General features: G+C 31.9%; 1 protein-coding gene across 1 annotated transcript in view; it reads left to right on the forward strand.

Moving 5' to 3' along the window:
• LOC143250847 (protein argonaute-2-like) overlaps positions 1–16436 on the forward strand; it is a 137648-nt gene that overhangs the window by 22967 nt on the left and 98245 nt on the right. Inside the window, exon 4 of the mRNA XM_076501938.1 lies at positions 8870–8987. Coding sequence (XP_076358053.1) covers positions 8870–8987 — 118 coding nt within the window. The remainder of the gene's footprint in view (positions 1–8869; positions 8988–16436) is intronic.

Raw genomic sequence — 16436 nt, forward strand, 5'->3', positions numbered from 1 at the left:
CACATGAAATCACTTTGTACTTGGATTAGTAATGAAACGGACTTGATATTTTGACAAATCTTTAGCATGAAATATTTCATTAAAAACAATTTTTTGTGTACCACAAGAAAAGTACACTAAAAGTCTGCTAAATTTTATTGATCAAAACTTACAGGGTAAATGATAAACATGCAAATGTGTATATGAACTTGCATATATAACTCTTTCACAATGAATATATGTAAAAGACAAATGAACTGTTTTGGATCAAAAAATTGGGGGTCATTTTTAGCAAACAAGATGGTTAAGCTTATGAGGAATTTACCTCGTGCTCATTTTTATTTTGATTGATGATGAAATTGTTTGCATATTTGTAACGGTTTTGACAATCTAAGACAATTGTGTCAAATTGAGGAATTTAAATGTTGTGCATGTGATAACCTCAAAACGTGCTTGAATGAAAAGAAAGTTGAACACTGCAGGAAGCAGCTGCTTTTTCCAGTGATTACACTTTAACACACAAAACCACTTTCCATAAAAAGAAATTTCTTTCAAATCAGCAAAAGCCTGTATGTGTTCAATCCACTAAAGTTCAGAATTCGTCTAAAAATCCCAGCTCCTCTTGTCCAAAATCTGGCAGTAAGAATAAAACCTCACAAAAACTGTTAATGTTTTTCTGTCATTTTTATGAAACACCTGATTGTGTTATGTCTGATTATTGGTGTTTGAAAAATAAAAGGAGATGACACCCAGTGTGTCTGTGAACACGCATGGGCTTAGTTTCACCAGATCACTCAATGTTGTTGATTTTGCTACTGATTTAAGGCTGATGTAGTTAGGGAGGAATTTTGAACTTTTGTGTCTGTTGGTTCTGTGTCTTTGACAAATGACACTGCTAATCCCATAACCATGCATATTTAACATGATAGTGGAGTAACTTAATCATTACTGTTGTAAGCTATACTACCTTTAGATTTGAGTTCTGCTGCTTGTGCGTCTGTTATTGCTCAGGGTATTGAAGGTGGCTTTGATAATGTCCCTCTTTATAACCTTTATTTAACATCAGACCTATTTGTGGAACTGGCTGTGGTTGAAGACCTTTTATGAACTAAAGATGTAACATTATTGTTGTAAAATGGCTAGGGGAAAAGTTCTCGCTGAACACAAAATGGTTAGCGAGACCATTACTGCTTAACCTAAGGATGATGTTATTGTTGAGGAGAATCTAGATGTGTTGCTCTCGTATGCTGTGACTTGAGTTCAGACTAAGAAATTAAGCCAAAAACAAATGATATAACATATTCGTTGGATGACATTAAAGATTTGTATCAGACGTTTTTTGGGATCCAGTGGAAATCTTGTGAATAATTGTCCTACTGACAATTCTTTATGGAATGGCAGTGATGGACATGATGGATCTGCTTCACCTGGTGAAGTTCCATTTGTTGAAGTAAACTGATTGCCATGCAAGAACAGAATCTAAATAATTCTTCACTAGTCAAATATACACTTCTAAAAGATGAACTGCAGAAAGTTTCAAGTGTTTATTTTTTGAAAAATGACATGTTCTTTAGAAAATGGATATTGCCAAATGAACCAGCTTCAGAGGACTGCACTATAGTTAATCAAATTTTTTGTTCTGTAAGCATATTGTTCCGAAATATTGAAAGTCACCCATGAACTTCCCATAAGAGGTCATTCAAGTGTCAACAAGACTTGACAAAATTGAGATATTTCTTTTGACCAAAAATTAAACAAGATGTTTCTCAGTTTTGTAAAATTTGTAATACATGTCAATTAGTTAGAAAACCTAACAAGAAAATTCCTGTTGGTCCTTTGAAACCTGTTCCAGCTTTAAAAGAACCCTCCAGTCTTGCAATATTGATTCTGTTTGGCCTTTTTCAAAAACTTGATCAGGAAACTAGTATTTGTTGGCTATCATGTGTGCATCCATTTGATTCCCTTAAGCTATCCTCGTGAGAAACATTTCAGCCAAAACAATATTTAAGACTTTAATTAATTTTACTTTTATTGGCTTGCCTAAAGAAATTCAGTTTGATCAACAAATCAAATTTTATGTTTCAGTTATTTCCACAGGTTGTTTATCATATCAAGGCTAAACAGATTAAATCTAGTGCATACCATCCTGAATCACAAGGGTCTCTTGAGAAATTCCATTCTGCTATGAAAAATATGATGTGCACTTTTTGTCTCAATAATGAGAAGTATTGTATGAAGGAGTTAATTTGTTATTTGCTGTTCATTGACCAGTTCAGGAGTCATTAGAGTTTAACCCATTTTAGTTGGTGTTTCACCATTTAATGTGTAGTCCTTTGAAGCTACTAAAGGAACATAACCTTAGAAGGTGACCTGAAAGAAATGCAACTACTGGGTTGTTTTTGCAATTTTTAGTCTAGATTATTAGGTGCTTGTGAATTGGTCATAGAAAATTTGAAGTCATTTTAATCTAGAATTAGAAACATTTATGACTGCAAAGTTGAAGAGCTAATGTTCTGTTTTGGTGACATAATCTTAGTATTATGATACCCACTATGGGACATCCACTTAAACCTAGGATGGATTATACTAGTACCATGTAATGCCTTTTGAGACAAATTCTCAAGCAATTTTTCAATGAATGATCAATCAATGTCTCAACAATCTGTCAGATGCTGGAATTTATGTTGAATGATATTGTAATTTACAGTGTCACCTGGGAAGAACGTTTATGTGTATGACATGGTGTTTTTCAGAGGCTTAGAAAAGTCTATCTTACTGTAAATATGGCAAAAAGTGACTTTTATAAAGCCAGTTATTTACTTAGGTCATATAGTACACCATAGCCAAGTTTCTCCAATTCAAGCAAAAGCTGATTATATTGTGAAAATTATCAAACTCCTACCAACAAGAAAAGTTTTTAATGAGAATTTTCAGAATGACTGACTGATTGTTACAAGAAGTTTTTTGTAAACATTTGGCTGACATCACTGAAACATTAAAAAATTCAAATTCAAATGGTCTGACGCATGTCAATCTGCTTTTGAAAAGGTCAAATCTTTATTGTGCACTTACCCTTGCTGATGGCACCTGACACTGATAAGTCTTTTTGTATTGGCTATTGATGCAGGTGATTGTGGTGCTTGTGCTATTCTATCACACTTCAACTGTGGAAAAAGAAACATAGGCTTTAGTGTTAGTTTTAGAACATTTCAGTGTCTGTCTGCATCACAACAACCTATTGTCACTTACAGTGATCACAACCAATTGATATTTTTTAATTAAATGAAGGGCAAAAACAGAGTTTAACATTGTAGTCAAATTATGATCTTGTAATCTGTGTCAAAGGGGTTGATAACATCTGTACTGATGCACTATCCTGTGCTATATAATTTTATGATCTTTAACTTATTTGCATTGATTGTGTCATGTATTTTTATGATTATTAAAGTTGTATAATTTTTTGATAGTGTAGTATGTTTAATGTATTGTTATCAATGAATGTGTGTGTGTGTGTGGGTGTGTATGTTTAAAAATTGGCATTAGACAATTTTTAATTTTCTAAGGATGGTGTAATGGATCTACTACTATATGCTTTAATGTTTTTGTTTAATGTGTGTTTAGAAATGTGTGCAACTTGTATTGTTGGATGTGTGTTGTGAAATTCTTGTGTCTGTTCACAAAATGTGTAAAGGATTTTCGTGTAATAATCAACAATATATATTTTATGAAAACATTAGAGTGTCTTCAAAAGTTGTTGTAAGCTAAACGTTTGAGAACATCACCTTAATATTTATATATCCACACACCAAGAGAGTATATTATTATTGGTTTGCTACAGTTGGTACACTATAACCATTGGAAGCTACATCTGTGATTAATAATTTAATTTGGAAAACTACAGATATTTGATCAGGAACATTTATAGATGTTTGAACATTATAAACTGTTTAACTTCAGAAAATTAAATTTGCATGTTTGTACTGCTATGAAGACAGTAGATATTTTTGTTGCTGAAAATGTTGCATGTGTTCAGTGGAGCAGTTAGGTAGCTAGCTGTTAAGTGAATTTTATATGGGTATCAACTTTTAAATTCATTTGTTCGTTGTGAACTGTTGGTAAAATATTTAGTTCCAGACTAGGAAGAAGACTCAGTATCAATTTGTAAAACATCTGTATACAAGCCATATTATTTGTAGTAAGTGTTATGATAAATTATTATATGTATATTAAAGTATGTGCTAACCCTTTTGATATGGGCTCAGTATAATATACCCAAGTTCGTCTATGCATTTGTATGTTAAGCATTTGCACTATAAATAAATATTGATACAGCATGTGTATCAACACAAAATTTGGTAGACTTTTAGTAAAGATTACAAGTATATTGTATATCAAAAATTTTTGTAATTAAATATTTTTACTACAGATTTTGAAAATAGAATCTGTTTCATTATTAGTCTGAGTGCAAAGTGATTTCATGTTGTGATTATGAAAAAAACGATTCTTTGTACCAAAAATCCTAAATATTTGCATCATCTTTAAAACCTCCTAAATACATTTCAAATGTTTTGTTTTCAATAAGACTTTACATTTTGTTATTTTCTATAACTGTGTACGGCTTGTCACTTGACCAACCTTGTAACCATCATAAAAAAATCAGGAAGTAAACATAAATGTTTGTTTTTTGTGCTAGAATGACTAAATATTAAAATACAAATATACAAACATTTAGCCTAAGTAGCTTAAGTCTCATAATGCTATATATTTACACGCATTTTTATTAATATTGACCCTCCAATCATGCCTAGCTAACATTACATAACTTACAATAATGCAGTGCACATGTATTTGTATTTATATATCCAGTAATATGAAACTGACCTTTAGTCTTCCCTGTCTTGGCTGTGTTTCTGGAAATAGTATTTTTTAGTATACAGACACATTTCTATTATTATACTTTATTTATTTTATATATATGTATGTATAGATTATTTGTATTTGGAAATAAATTAAACTTTTTTTTTTTAAATATAGAACAATAAATCGAGAAGTGAAGCAAACAATTGTATCTTCTTACTATGGCTTTTGTACTCAGTTGCTACTGGACATAGGTTGCTAACCCTTTAAAATTTTGTCCATTGAGGATATCAAACAAAATATTTTTTTAGGTTTTGTATATATACAGTTGAATAACCATACAATCGTATGCTGCTACCATAGAATTCTACTATAATTTATTAACTTACTAAGATTTAAAAAAAATGTGACTCTTTGAGTAGACTAAAGACACAACCTACATCCTTAAAATCTTGTTTTGAAAGAATGTGAAAGCCTTTTCAAAGAATAAAGTGGTGGGGGAAAACCATTCTTGAGAGAGACTTAATAATTGGTTATTCTCATGTCATATATTGAAGTAAGTGTACATATATAAGGGACTGTTTCCAAAAATGGAAAGAGATGTACATGACCACTGAGTTTGATTCAGTACATTAGCCATATCTCAGCAAAGTAAAAAGATATGATGTTCTTATTTCATATTTTAGCTTGGTAATTTGAGTTCATAATTTGTACAAAATTATAGACTGTGTTTTGACATCACAATTGCCTAATTTTAAACAATGCTGCATTTAACATACCATGTGAGGTAGCAAAATCTGTACTTGGAGATGTTCTTTTAATATTTATTTATAAGTTAAGAAATTAACATTTGAATTATAATCCAGTGTTATTCCAAACTTATTGACATAAATTCATAAAATAGTGGTTCAATGAAATTTTGAATGCAAGTCAATAAATGCGATGACTTAGCCTGTGACCTATCACGAAAGGGTTAAGACAGAAAAGTGTTTAACTATATTGTTGGCAGATATAAATTTGATACATACTAACATTGAGTTAACTTCTTAATCCAAATTGCAGATAAACTCCATTTCAGGCTATTTCAAATTGTAATATATAACACAATATACTGGTGAGTTTATTTTTAAAGTCATGGCCTGGCATGGCTAGATGGTCAAGGCATTTTTCTTTAATCTATGAGTCACAGATTCAAATCTCCACTCCACCATACATGTTTGCCCTTTCAACTGTTGGGGACATTATAATGTTATGATCAATTCTACTTTTCATTGGTAAAAGAGTAGCCCAACGGTTGGTGGTCAGTGGTTATGATTAGCTTTAGTCTTTCACTGCTAAAGTAAGGATGGCCAGAACAGATTGTTTTTCAGTTTCATGCAAAGCTACACAAAAACTAACATATTTAGTTTGTATTCAGTTATAGTTTGCTTTATGTTTAGTGAACTCACATTCTGTTCAATATTCTTTTGTTCATTTCGTTTAAATTGAAATTATGTATTCTATATTATCTTGGTTATATTTGTATTTTTAGATCCCGTTCTTTATTTGTAGTTTTATAGTGTATACAGATATGTCTTTAGTAAATTTTACTTTTTTGTTTATCTATGATTTAAATGTCATGACATTTTTTTTTATAATTATTTAAAACGTTATTGAACCACAAGTTCTTTAATTTGTTTGGGCTTAAGGTGGTCTTGACAAAAAATTAGCTTTTTCCAGTTTAGTATCTCAGGTTTTCAGGGGTAAAATAAAAGTTTTGAAAAATTCTTTCTGGACTATCTCCTCAAATTAACTGCAAAATGAAATGTTGAGTTTTTTTTAAATTTTCTTTTTATGCATGTTATATTATAATTTATTGTGCATAAATTATTTTAGAAAAATCCTAACTGTAAGTTTTTTGTGTTCATTTTATGAATTTTATTTAGCTGGTTGAAATTGTTAAACTTTCTGTGTATGCAGGTTGAACTTGTTAGTGTGCAATAAAAGACAGGAAATAAGTAAATAGTGATTACTTAGTTTTAGCACAAAGAGTTTGAAAATCACGAATTTTAAGTTAGCATTATAAAAAAAATTGCTTAATGAAGAGATTACCACTATCCATTGGAAATTTCTTATTTCCTTAAAGCTTCGGACATCAACAGAACATGGATGTTTACATTCCTAAGTGTACAATGTTATCCTAGATCCAATATATGTGACAAATTATGAAGTTAAACAATCTGCATGTTTTTTTTTGAAGTATAATTATGCCTCCCAGATTGTAAGAGGCATTTACACCATAACACTTGTCATTGTAACAAATGGCTTGTGTATATTGTGCTTTGACTACTACTGTGTTCATTGTATTCCAGCTGGTTTAAAGATTTCTGGACCAAGAGAAACATCATCAGTACTGGATGTAATGAATATATTGTGATTTAAAATACTCTTATTACACATTATTCTAATTCTTGGAAATCCCTAAGGGACTAGATTAAGAATGCAATGTTAAAAATAAATAAATAGGCCTAACATAATATCTGTTGGCAAATATAATTGTTTGTAAATACCATTTGTTTGTTTAGTTTTTAGCACTTTAGACAATATTGATTCAACAACAGCTTTCAATAACATGAATATAGACTATTGTGTAAAACCAATAGACCTACATAATATTGTTGTGAGCTTTCAGGCCGGTAGTAATGGCCATAATGCCATTACACATTGTGTTTCAGAAGTAAGAACTTTCATGACTTAATCAGTATTTACTAATCCATGGTCAGAGGTGGTCAATTTTATTTCACCAGACTTGTGAAGATTAGAATAACGATCTTTCCTTATTCATATGAATTGTTCATACAGACAAGAAACCCAGGCTGGCTAGTATGGGTAGGGTATTAATACGTTTACCAAAATAAAGCAGAAAACAGTGTTTTAACTTTCTTAGGTCATCTTATTTGTTAACCTGAAGATGACATTAGTAGGTTAAAACATTTAAAACTTTTACCATTGAAGCTTGAAAGTTACCATTGAATGCCCAACAAATTTTGAATGTATGAAAATTTTTATTTCTTGTTTTACCTAATTGTATTCATCTTTTTTTCAGTATATGTAAGTATTTTAAGAAATAAAATATTTAAATTGTTTGACCCATCATTGCAAAAGTACTCGCTTGTGTTCAGTTTTTCCTATGAATAGTACAGTTGTCTAATTTATAACCATTTGGAATGTAACAGGAATAAAAGATAGTTAGTTGGTCTTTTTAATATTTTGTTATTTTTATTAATGATGGGTCAGTGTATTTTCCTGTTCTGTGATTTCATATCTCATATACACTTGTATACAAAAAAAAAAAAAAATTTTATATACTTAAATAAAAGGTAATTATATATTTATATTAAAAAATATTATTTAGACCACAGTAATGAGAGGTAAGTAATTTTATATAGAAACATATAAAGTTACTGACCTGGATGTTTCAGTTAAATTATGCAGTGACTAGATTTAGAATATTGACTTGAAATAATGAACTGTTTCAGATCATTGATCACAATGATTGTCATATAAAATAAATGATTAACCATAATTACATTTACATTAATCTTGTGAACGTAACCAACTAATCTTTAAATTTATTTCAAGTAATGATAAAAATCCATAAGGGTAATATTTCAATTAGATGGATAATTCAAATAAATCAAAAAGTGTAATAATAAGAAACCTTAATTAGTTATTCTGCTTTATTTATTAGTGTCACAGCTCATGAAATTAATGAATTAGCCACTATTAATGTTTCCAATTATTTTTAAATTATTCCATCTATCTCATAATAGATGATTTGAATGTGATAAGACTGAAGATTAATTAATTAGGAAATGCCACTAATTGTCCAGCTCTGACTGTGATTAACAGTTCAGAGTTTGAATTTATAACCATGTTTCATCTTTGAGAGAAATGCATTTTACAATAGGTATATTATTTTCTTCATTATCTTTATCATTAATTTATGTTTACCTCTACAGATTTTGTAAATAATTTAAATGTTACTTTTTAGAGAGATAACAGAAACTATGGTCCAAGCAAATTCAAAAATCTTTGGAACCCAGAAGCCTGTGTTTGATGGAAGAAAAAACATGTACACTAAAGATGATCTTCCTATTGGAAAAGATAAGGTCAGTTTCTTTTTTTTTTAATTGTTAAAATTTTATTTCCCAAGATAAAATAAGTTGACAAATGCTATTAAACAGGAATTACACTTGACTTAATGGAATGTAGAATTTTTAAGATTGATCAGTTGTAAGATCTGTTTTGTGGTTTTAAGATATACTAAATATATAAAAACCTACAAGAAAAATCAGTAAGCTTTAGATTTAAGACAGGAAGCAAGAAATTAAATGTATTTTTTAATTCACTTCATACCTTGGGCAAAATTTTTTTTTTTTTGCTAGCAAATTCATAATAAATTTAATACTTTTCATTCTAGGAACTTAAGGTTTAAAACCACTTTATATCACACATGACTTTGTGCATCAAAATAATGTCTCTAAGTCCAGTCATCTTGCATCAACTACTGTTATGTATCAGTGAAGTTTGTGCTTCAGTAGCATGCAATAAGTTTTTGCTTTTCTACACGTGTTGATTACAATTTTGAACATTCTACACTCTTGATTTTTGTTATCTACGTATTTTTCAAACTCACTATGGAAGTTCACCTTCTTTCTCCAACTGTCAAGGTTGTTTTTGTAGCAATTTTATGTGACTTAGTCATATATATAGTCATAAGCTAAATAAAATTGATTCGTAAAAAATCTCAAAAGTCAGAGAGAGAGGATTGGGGGGGGCAATTTTGATGGGTTTGACATGTTTATAACTAACACAAAAAAAAATTTTTCTTTACATAACTTTTATGTACTGAATAAACATCCTTAATGTTCAAAATGAAATTTACTTGAAATAAAAAATTTAGTTCTTTTGGGTTAAAGTGTACTTGAGGTGATTGACATTTTAAGTTATGTATTTTTACATTGCAACAAGTGGTTTTTTCCAAAATGTAATATTTAATGCAGATCTAATGATTTTGTTAAGTGATTTTTGTGAATTTTGCTCTTTCGACTGAGAGAAAGTCTCTGATACTTGAAAAATTTCATTAAAATATCAAACTGAAATAGATGTTCAAACACTTAGGCAAATTCTTCTATGCTCGATGTCATGTATTAGGGAGTTGATTTTTCAAACATTCAAGGAAGATGTAGATGGATCTTCAAAGTATGTAAATATTTATGTGTATGTAAAAGCACATTGTAATTACTGGACAGTTTACTTGGTTAGATGATTTTTATCACAATGTAGATTGCTTGGTTTCAAATGCTTTTCTAACTTTTGGCATGTAAACAGCAACTTTCCATTGTCAAAATGTATATTGTTTTAAATTTATAACCTTGTAAAATGCAGTTACATTACAACTGGAGAAAATGTCATTTGTCAACATTTTAAAATAAGTTGTGCTTTCTGTCTACTGTTCTTTATTTTTGACAATGTTTTGATCCAAGAGTCTTCATCAGTTAGTTTCTAAATTATCATTACAAAATGTTATAAACTGATTTTAAATGGTAATAACAAAATGTAACATCTACATTGCATCTCACCTATGTTTGAATATTGTATAGGTTGATTGATTGATTGAAATTAAACACAAAGCTACACAATGGACTATTAGGATATATCACCTCAGTGACCCAGCAGTATGTTTGCAGGCTCATATTGCTAGAAATCATACAGATGAAACATACAACATAGTGAAATCCAGACAAATTATAAACTATAAAGTAATGACAAAAAAAATACAACTAAATGAAAAGTACAAAGTAATTTGAAAGAAGGTAAAGAAAATGCAACAAAATTTTCTTTTAGGTATTCATTGCTAATTTTTGACTAATAGGTTTTGACAAAAGTTTAGACTCAATTATGATCATAATCTGTGATGACAAGAAAATCCACTTGTCATATAAATTATGACCATATTCATTACATTTTACTTCAGTTAATTTTTCTTTTGATATTGGATATTTTGAAATAAATCAAACAGCTTTAGGAAAGACTAACTTAATCCCTCAAAACTGCTTAAAGTTATTTTTGGACGGATTCCCCCCCCTCTTGACTCGTTATGAAATGGCTGTTCTTACTTGTAAGGTCGGCTAGATGGAATTCTTGATACCTCACTATTTGTCAAAAGCTAGAGACAAATTTTTAAAGATATTGGTTGTGTATAAGAATAAACAAATATGACAAAAATATTATTATTGGCTAAAATTAAACTTAAAAAATTACATTAAGCTAGTCAAGGTATTCATTTGCATTGAAAGGACCAGCAAGTAATTTTTGTCTTCTTCCCTTACCTATTTCTCAGTGAATGTAATCTAATTTTCCTCATTTCTTTTGACCCTACCAGGTGGCCAAAAGTATTAAGCAAGGAAAGTCTTCTTCACCTACTCATTGAGTTGTTTTTTATATACAAAATTTCCATCTGGGATGTTGAGAGGTTATCTCAGATTATTAGTTCATTTTTAAGATCGTTGATTTTACTAATCTTTCAGTATGGGCTCTTCTGTGGTGCAGCAGTATGTCTGTGGACTCTGAACACTAGAAACTGGGTCTCCAGTGGTGGGCAGAGCACAGATAGCCCATTGTATAGCTTTGTGCTTGTTACAAACAAACTTTCAGTCTGATCTTAATGGTCTTTCCACTTTCCTATAATACAGTTATTTACTAATTCTAGAAAAGGAAGTCTCATATTTCTTAATACAGGTACAGTCAGTATCATTTGTTACAATTCTTGAGAAGGATTTTACTGCCATCGTTTTGTAGTTTTAAGATATTGGTAAATTGGAGATTCGTGTTATTATACCCTTGGTGTGGATTCTTGAACGTAGTGAGAGGACCTCCCAGAGAAGGTTCTGTCCTTTCAGAATACTTCCTCTGGGATTTAAACATCCACCCATGTGTTTGCCATGTATGGCAACCCAAGAAAGGGGAGGAGAGGATCCTGATGGTTGAGGGGTCCAATCCTAACACACCACTTTGGCCTTCTTGGGCTTGGGTCAACCAAGTACCAGTGTTGGATGTTCTCAACAAGTGTTGTGGACATTGTATCTGATGATGGTGTTTGGGTATAGTGCTTGTGAAACTACGGTGTTGCTGTACTGTTCTTGTTTGGCACTGTAGTGCATCCACTCAGTATTCCATGGTGGGTGGGCTCTTCTTTCTTTATTATGGATTCCCAAAATAAAAATTTAAATAAAATAGTGAAAAAACAGTCCATAGGTAAACATCCATGTCTTGAAGATTGAGCAATCTTCAAACTCTATAACACCTGTGCCTCATTTTCTTACACTACATTCTCTTTCAGACTGATTATCCTTGAGGGCAAATGTCTCCCTTTTTCATTCAGAAGGGACTAGAAGGACTTGCTGGCTCTCATAAGTCAGTCAAAAATCTTTACTCTGGTGATATATTGGTGGAAATATTCAATCTTAAACATAAAACACTCTTAACAATAACTCTGTGACAAATTGAAAGTAGCATGAGAAATAACCTCAATGCGTATATCCCTAATCACCTTCAAATGCAAGAGGGGTTATTGTCGAGAGGGGTTTGAAGGACATCCCCCAGTCAGAGATCCTTGCTGGTTTCTCCACCCAAGGAATTTCTGCAGTGAGGTGCATCTCCACTCACAAAGATGGAATTATGATACCGACCAGTGTCCTCATTTTGACATTTACATCACACATCCACTTGCCACCATCAAGCCGGGTTACCTTAACTACAAGGTATGGCCATATATTCCAAACCCTCTCAGATGTTTTCAGTATCAGCAGTTTGGTCACTCTAAGACATCATGTCATAATTCCTTATCATATGCTTGTTGCAATGGCAAGGACCACAATGCCTGTGAGTGTAAAACAGACCCTCATTCAGTGATGTCGAGAAACCCACTTGTTGAGAAATTTATATGCAAAAACGGCTCGTTTGGGTTGAGAAAATATTTTACATAGAAGAGCGAACAACGTTGAATATATAATTTTATTTATTTTATTATATTAATATAGGTATAAAGGCGTTCCTTTATATTGGTTTATTTTGGGTTTAAGTTGTTGTATAAGTAAGGCTTCTTTAATTTTGCATTTGGTTTTGTTTGTTTCTTTATTTAGTATTTGAGTGTTTTCTATGGTTATGTTGTGTTTATTTGACTTTCAGTGTTCGAAAACATGTGAAGGTGACTTTTTATGTTCTTTGAATCTGGTTTCCATTTTTCTACTTGTTTATCCAATATAGAAGTCGTGGCAGTTATCACATTGTATTTTATAAATAATGTTGGTGTAGTGTTTGTCAGTGTAGTTTTTACATAGTATAGACCTCAATTTTGTGCCTGGTTTTTGAATAAATTTGGTATTAACTGGAATGTCATATTTTGTTACTAGTTTTTGCCAAATGTTGGTTATTTGTTTGCTGATGTCAGGAATATATGGTATACAGCAATATATGGTTTTCGTGATTTTTGATTCGTGAGATATATTTACTTTAGTTGGTTGATTTTGCTTTCTGTCTAGGTGTGTGCGTATGTTTTCTACGGTTTGTGGAGGAAAATTATTGATGTTGATGAAGTATTGTTTTATTTTGTCTAATTTGTCGTTAATTTTATCTGGTGAGCATAGTTTTATGGCTGTGTTTATTTGGTTTCTTAGTATGTTGAGTTTTTGTTTTGTTTCATGTGCTGAGTCCCAAGGAATGTATAGTCCAGTATGGGTGATTTTTCGGTGAATTTCTGTTTTGAATTGTGTGTCAGTTCTTGTAATTTTGAGGTTAGAAATGATATTTGATTGCTTTCTTCCTGTTCACATGTGAAGTTAATGTTGGGATGTATATAGTTAATGTGATTGAAAAAATTAAGTATGTGTTCTGTAGATTTGAATCCCGCAACCGTGTCATCTACATATCTGTACCAGTATAGTGGTGGATAACCATAGAAAACACTCAAATACTGAATAAAGAAACAAACATAAACAAACGTAAAATTAAAGAAGCCTTACTTATACAACAAGTTAAACCCAAAATAAACCAATATAAAGGAATGCCTTTATACCTATATTAATATAATAAAATAAATAAAATTATATATTCAAACATCTAATACCGCCCTCTACATTTCGACACTCAATTACACAACCCCTTTCAAACATGTGGTCAGCTTTTGGTCAGTTACCTCTTTCTCTGTGAACCTGACGATGACCGAAGAAGGTCGAAACGTTGTTCGCTCTTCTATGTAAAATATTTTCTCAACCCAAACGAGCCGTTTTTGCATATAAACAGACCCTCATTGTATTAATTGTAATGGCTCTCACCCATCCTACTTTCATTCTTGCCCTAAGTGGTTAAAAGAAAAAGAGTACAGTGTTTGAAAACGATTCAAAACATTACTCAACCTGAAACTCGAAAGTTACTGTTCACCACTTCATCTTGGATGTATGTTGCTGCACTTCATTTCACTATTACATTGGGAGAGCAGAAGGATCTCTCCATGCTTCTGAAATAATCATTCACAAACCATATAGTCTTTTGACCTCCATGATTGAAAAAGATGATGAATCAACATCTACGCTCATGTCTGCCCATAGTATTCACTCCAGCAAACACCCAGATCCACTTCCTTTGATTCCAAGTACAGGCATTTCCTTGGGTATATCTTCTTCTCTGATCCCAAGATGCAAAATGATCATTAGTTCACATTCTTAGTTACTGGAATCTTCTTCCAACGAGAGAGACCTGTCCAGTTGACCCAAGGTAGTGTCAATAGAGGTCAATACACCTATCTCAAATAAAGAAAATAATGAAAAAAAGATGTGGTTGAAAACATAAGGGCTTTCCACCCAATTCACCTACAAATAAATAAATAAATAAAAAACAAAAAAACACCCTACTTTGATACAATGGAACTGTTGAGGTTTATGTTCTAATCTGGATGACATCAAAGCACTGATTGCTTCTTACCATCCTCTGTCTTTCCTCACAGGAAACATTTCTGAAACCTGCTGATGCAGTCACCTTTTGACAGTTTTCTTTCTACAGAAATGACAGGTTGTGTAATGGATGAGTGCATGGAGGGGTGGTACTGTTGGTCATCAGCATGTGCCCACCCTGTCTTTGCCACTTGACATACCCTTGGAGGCAGTAGCCATTAGTGTTCCCTTAGGTCATACCATCACTGTTTGTTCTCTCTACCTGTCTCCTGAAGAGACCTATGCTCTTGTTAAACAGTTGCTCTCTCCCTTTTTAATCTTGGAGCACTTTAATGGACATAATCCTTTCTAGTGAGGTGCTGATATTGATGGAAGGGATTTGCCCGTATAGCATATGCCCTTAGATCACAATCTTCTCTCTTCAATACTGCTTTTTATACTTATTTTCATGCACTTAGTCAGTTCTTTACTGCTATTGATCTCTCAGATTGCTCTCCTTTACTATTTTCACACTTTTCATGGAGGGATGACAGTGACCCATGAGCCAGTGATTATTTTCTTATTGTATTGAGAGAAATTGTTCATGGGTGATGCCACCCAACCTGCATGCCCTGATGGAAGTTGGATCAAGCCAACTGGTCCTCTTTCACTGCTCTCACAGAACTTGATCCTGCCATCTATAGACAACTGTGTGGCAGCAGTGCTTCTCAGTGTATTCCTAACGTTTTTCCATAATAACTTCGTCTGCGATGGAATCCTGTGTGCCACATGGCACGGAAGGCTCAAAAATGGGCCTGTGATACCTCTCGTAGGTATCCCACAGGTCAACATAGGTTTTACCAATTGAAATTTCAGTTTATTGTGTGGTGTGATTTTGTGACATTAATATAAAACTGAAACCTAATTTTGCTGAAAGAATTTTTGAGGTAAGTCATCTGTATAATGTGAGATGTAGCAAGATGTTTTTCAAAATATCTCTGAAATTCTTTTAACTGGTGAATTTGTTGAAAGACAATTATAGACTGGATATAATGTGGAATATGCAATGAGAGTCTATTCTCACAGTAGAAAGTAGCAATGTGTATTACTCTTTTTATTGGAGAGTTGGATTAATCAGGCTGGTTATATTTTCTTAAGGCTTATTACAAACCTTAGTTTTTCACATACAATGATGTTCCAGGTTGACTGAATCTCACATTACTTAGTTGAATCAGTAATGCCAGATTTATGTAGAGCAACTAGCGTTAACCATATAATTGGTCATTCCTATTCAGATGTAGAAGAGGTTGTAATGTCAAAGCATTATTTACCATTGAAGTAAATTAATGTTGACCTTCATGTCCATAGTGCAATTGTACAACCATAATCATCTTCCCATGGGAAGACTGGAATTATTTCAAGAATGACAAAGAACAGAGACATCTGAATAAGCTACAACTTCTGACAACTTTACACAATAAAATATGAAGGTTGAAGATGCACTGGACACATCAGTATCACACTTTTGCCCTCACCCCAACAAAACATGCAACACTGATGAAACATTTTGTAAAAATTCAATAGTGAGTGAAACCCTTTAACAGTTATACAAATCAAAATAACATTATG

This window comes from Tachypleus tridentatus, chromosome 5 (assembly GCF_004210375.1).
Source record: "Tachypleus tridentatus isolate NWPU-2018 chromosome 5, ASM421037v1, whole genome shotgun sequence".
NCBI classification, from domain to species: Eukaryota; Metazoa; Arthropoda; class Merostomata; order Xiphosura; family Limulidae; genus Tachypleus; species Tachypleus tridentatus.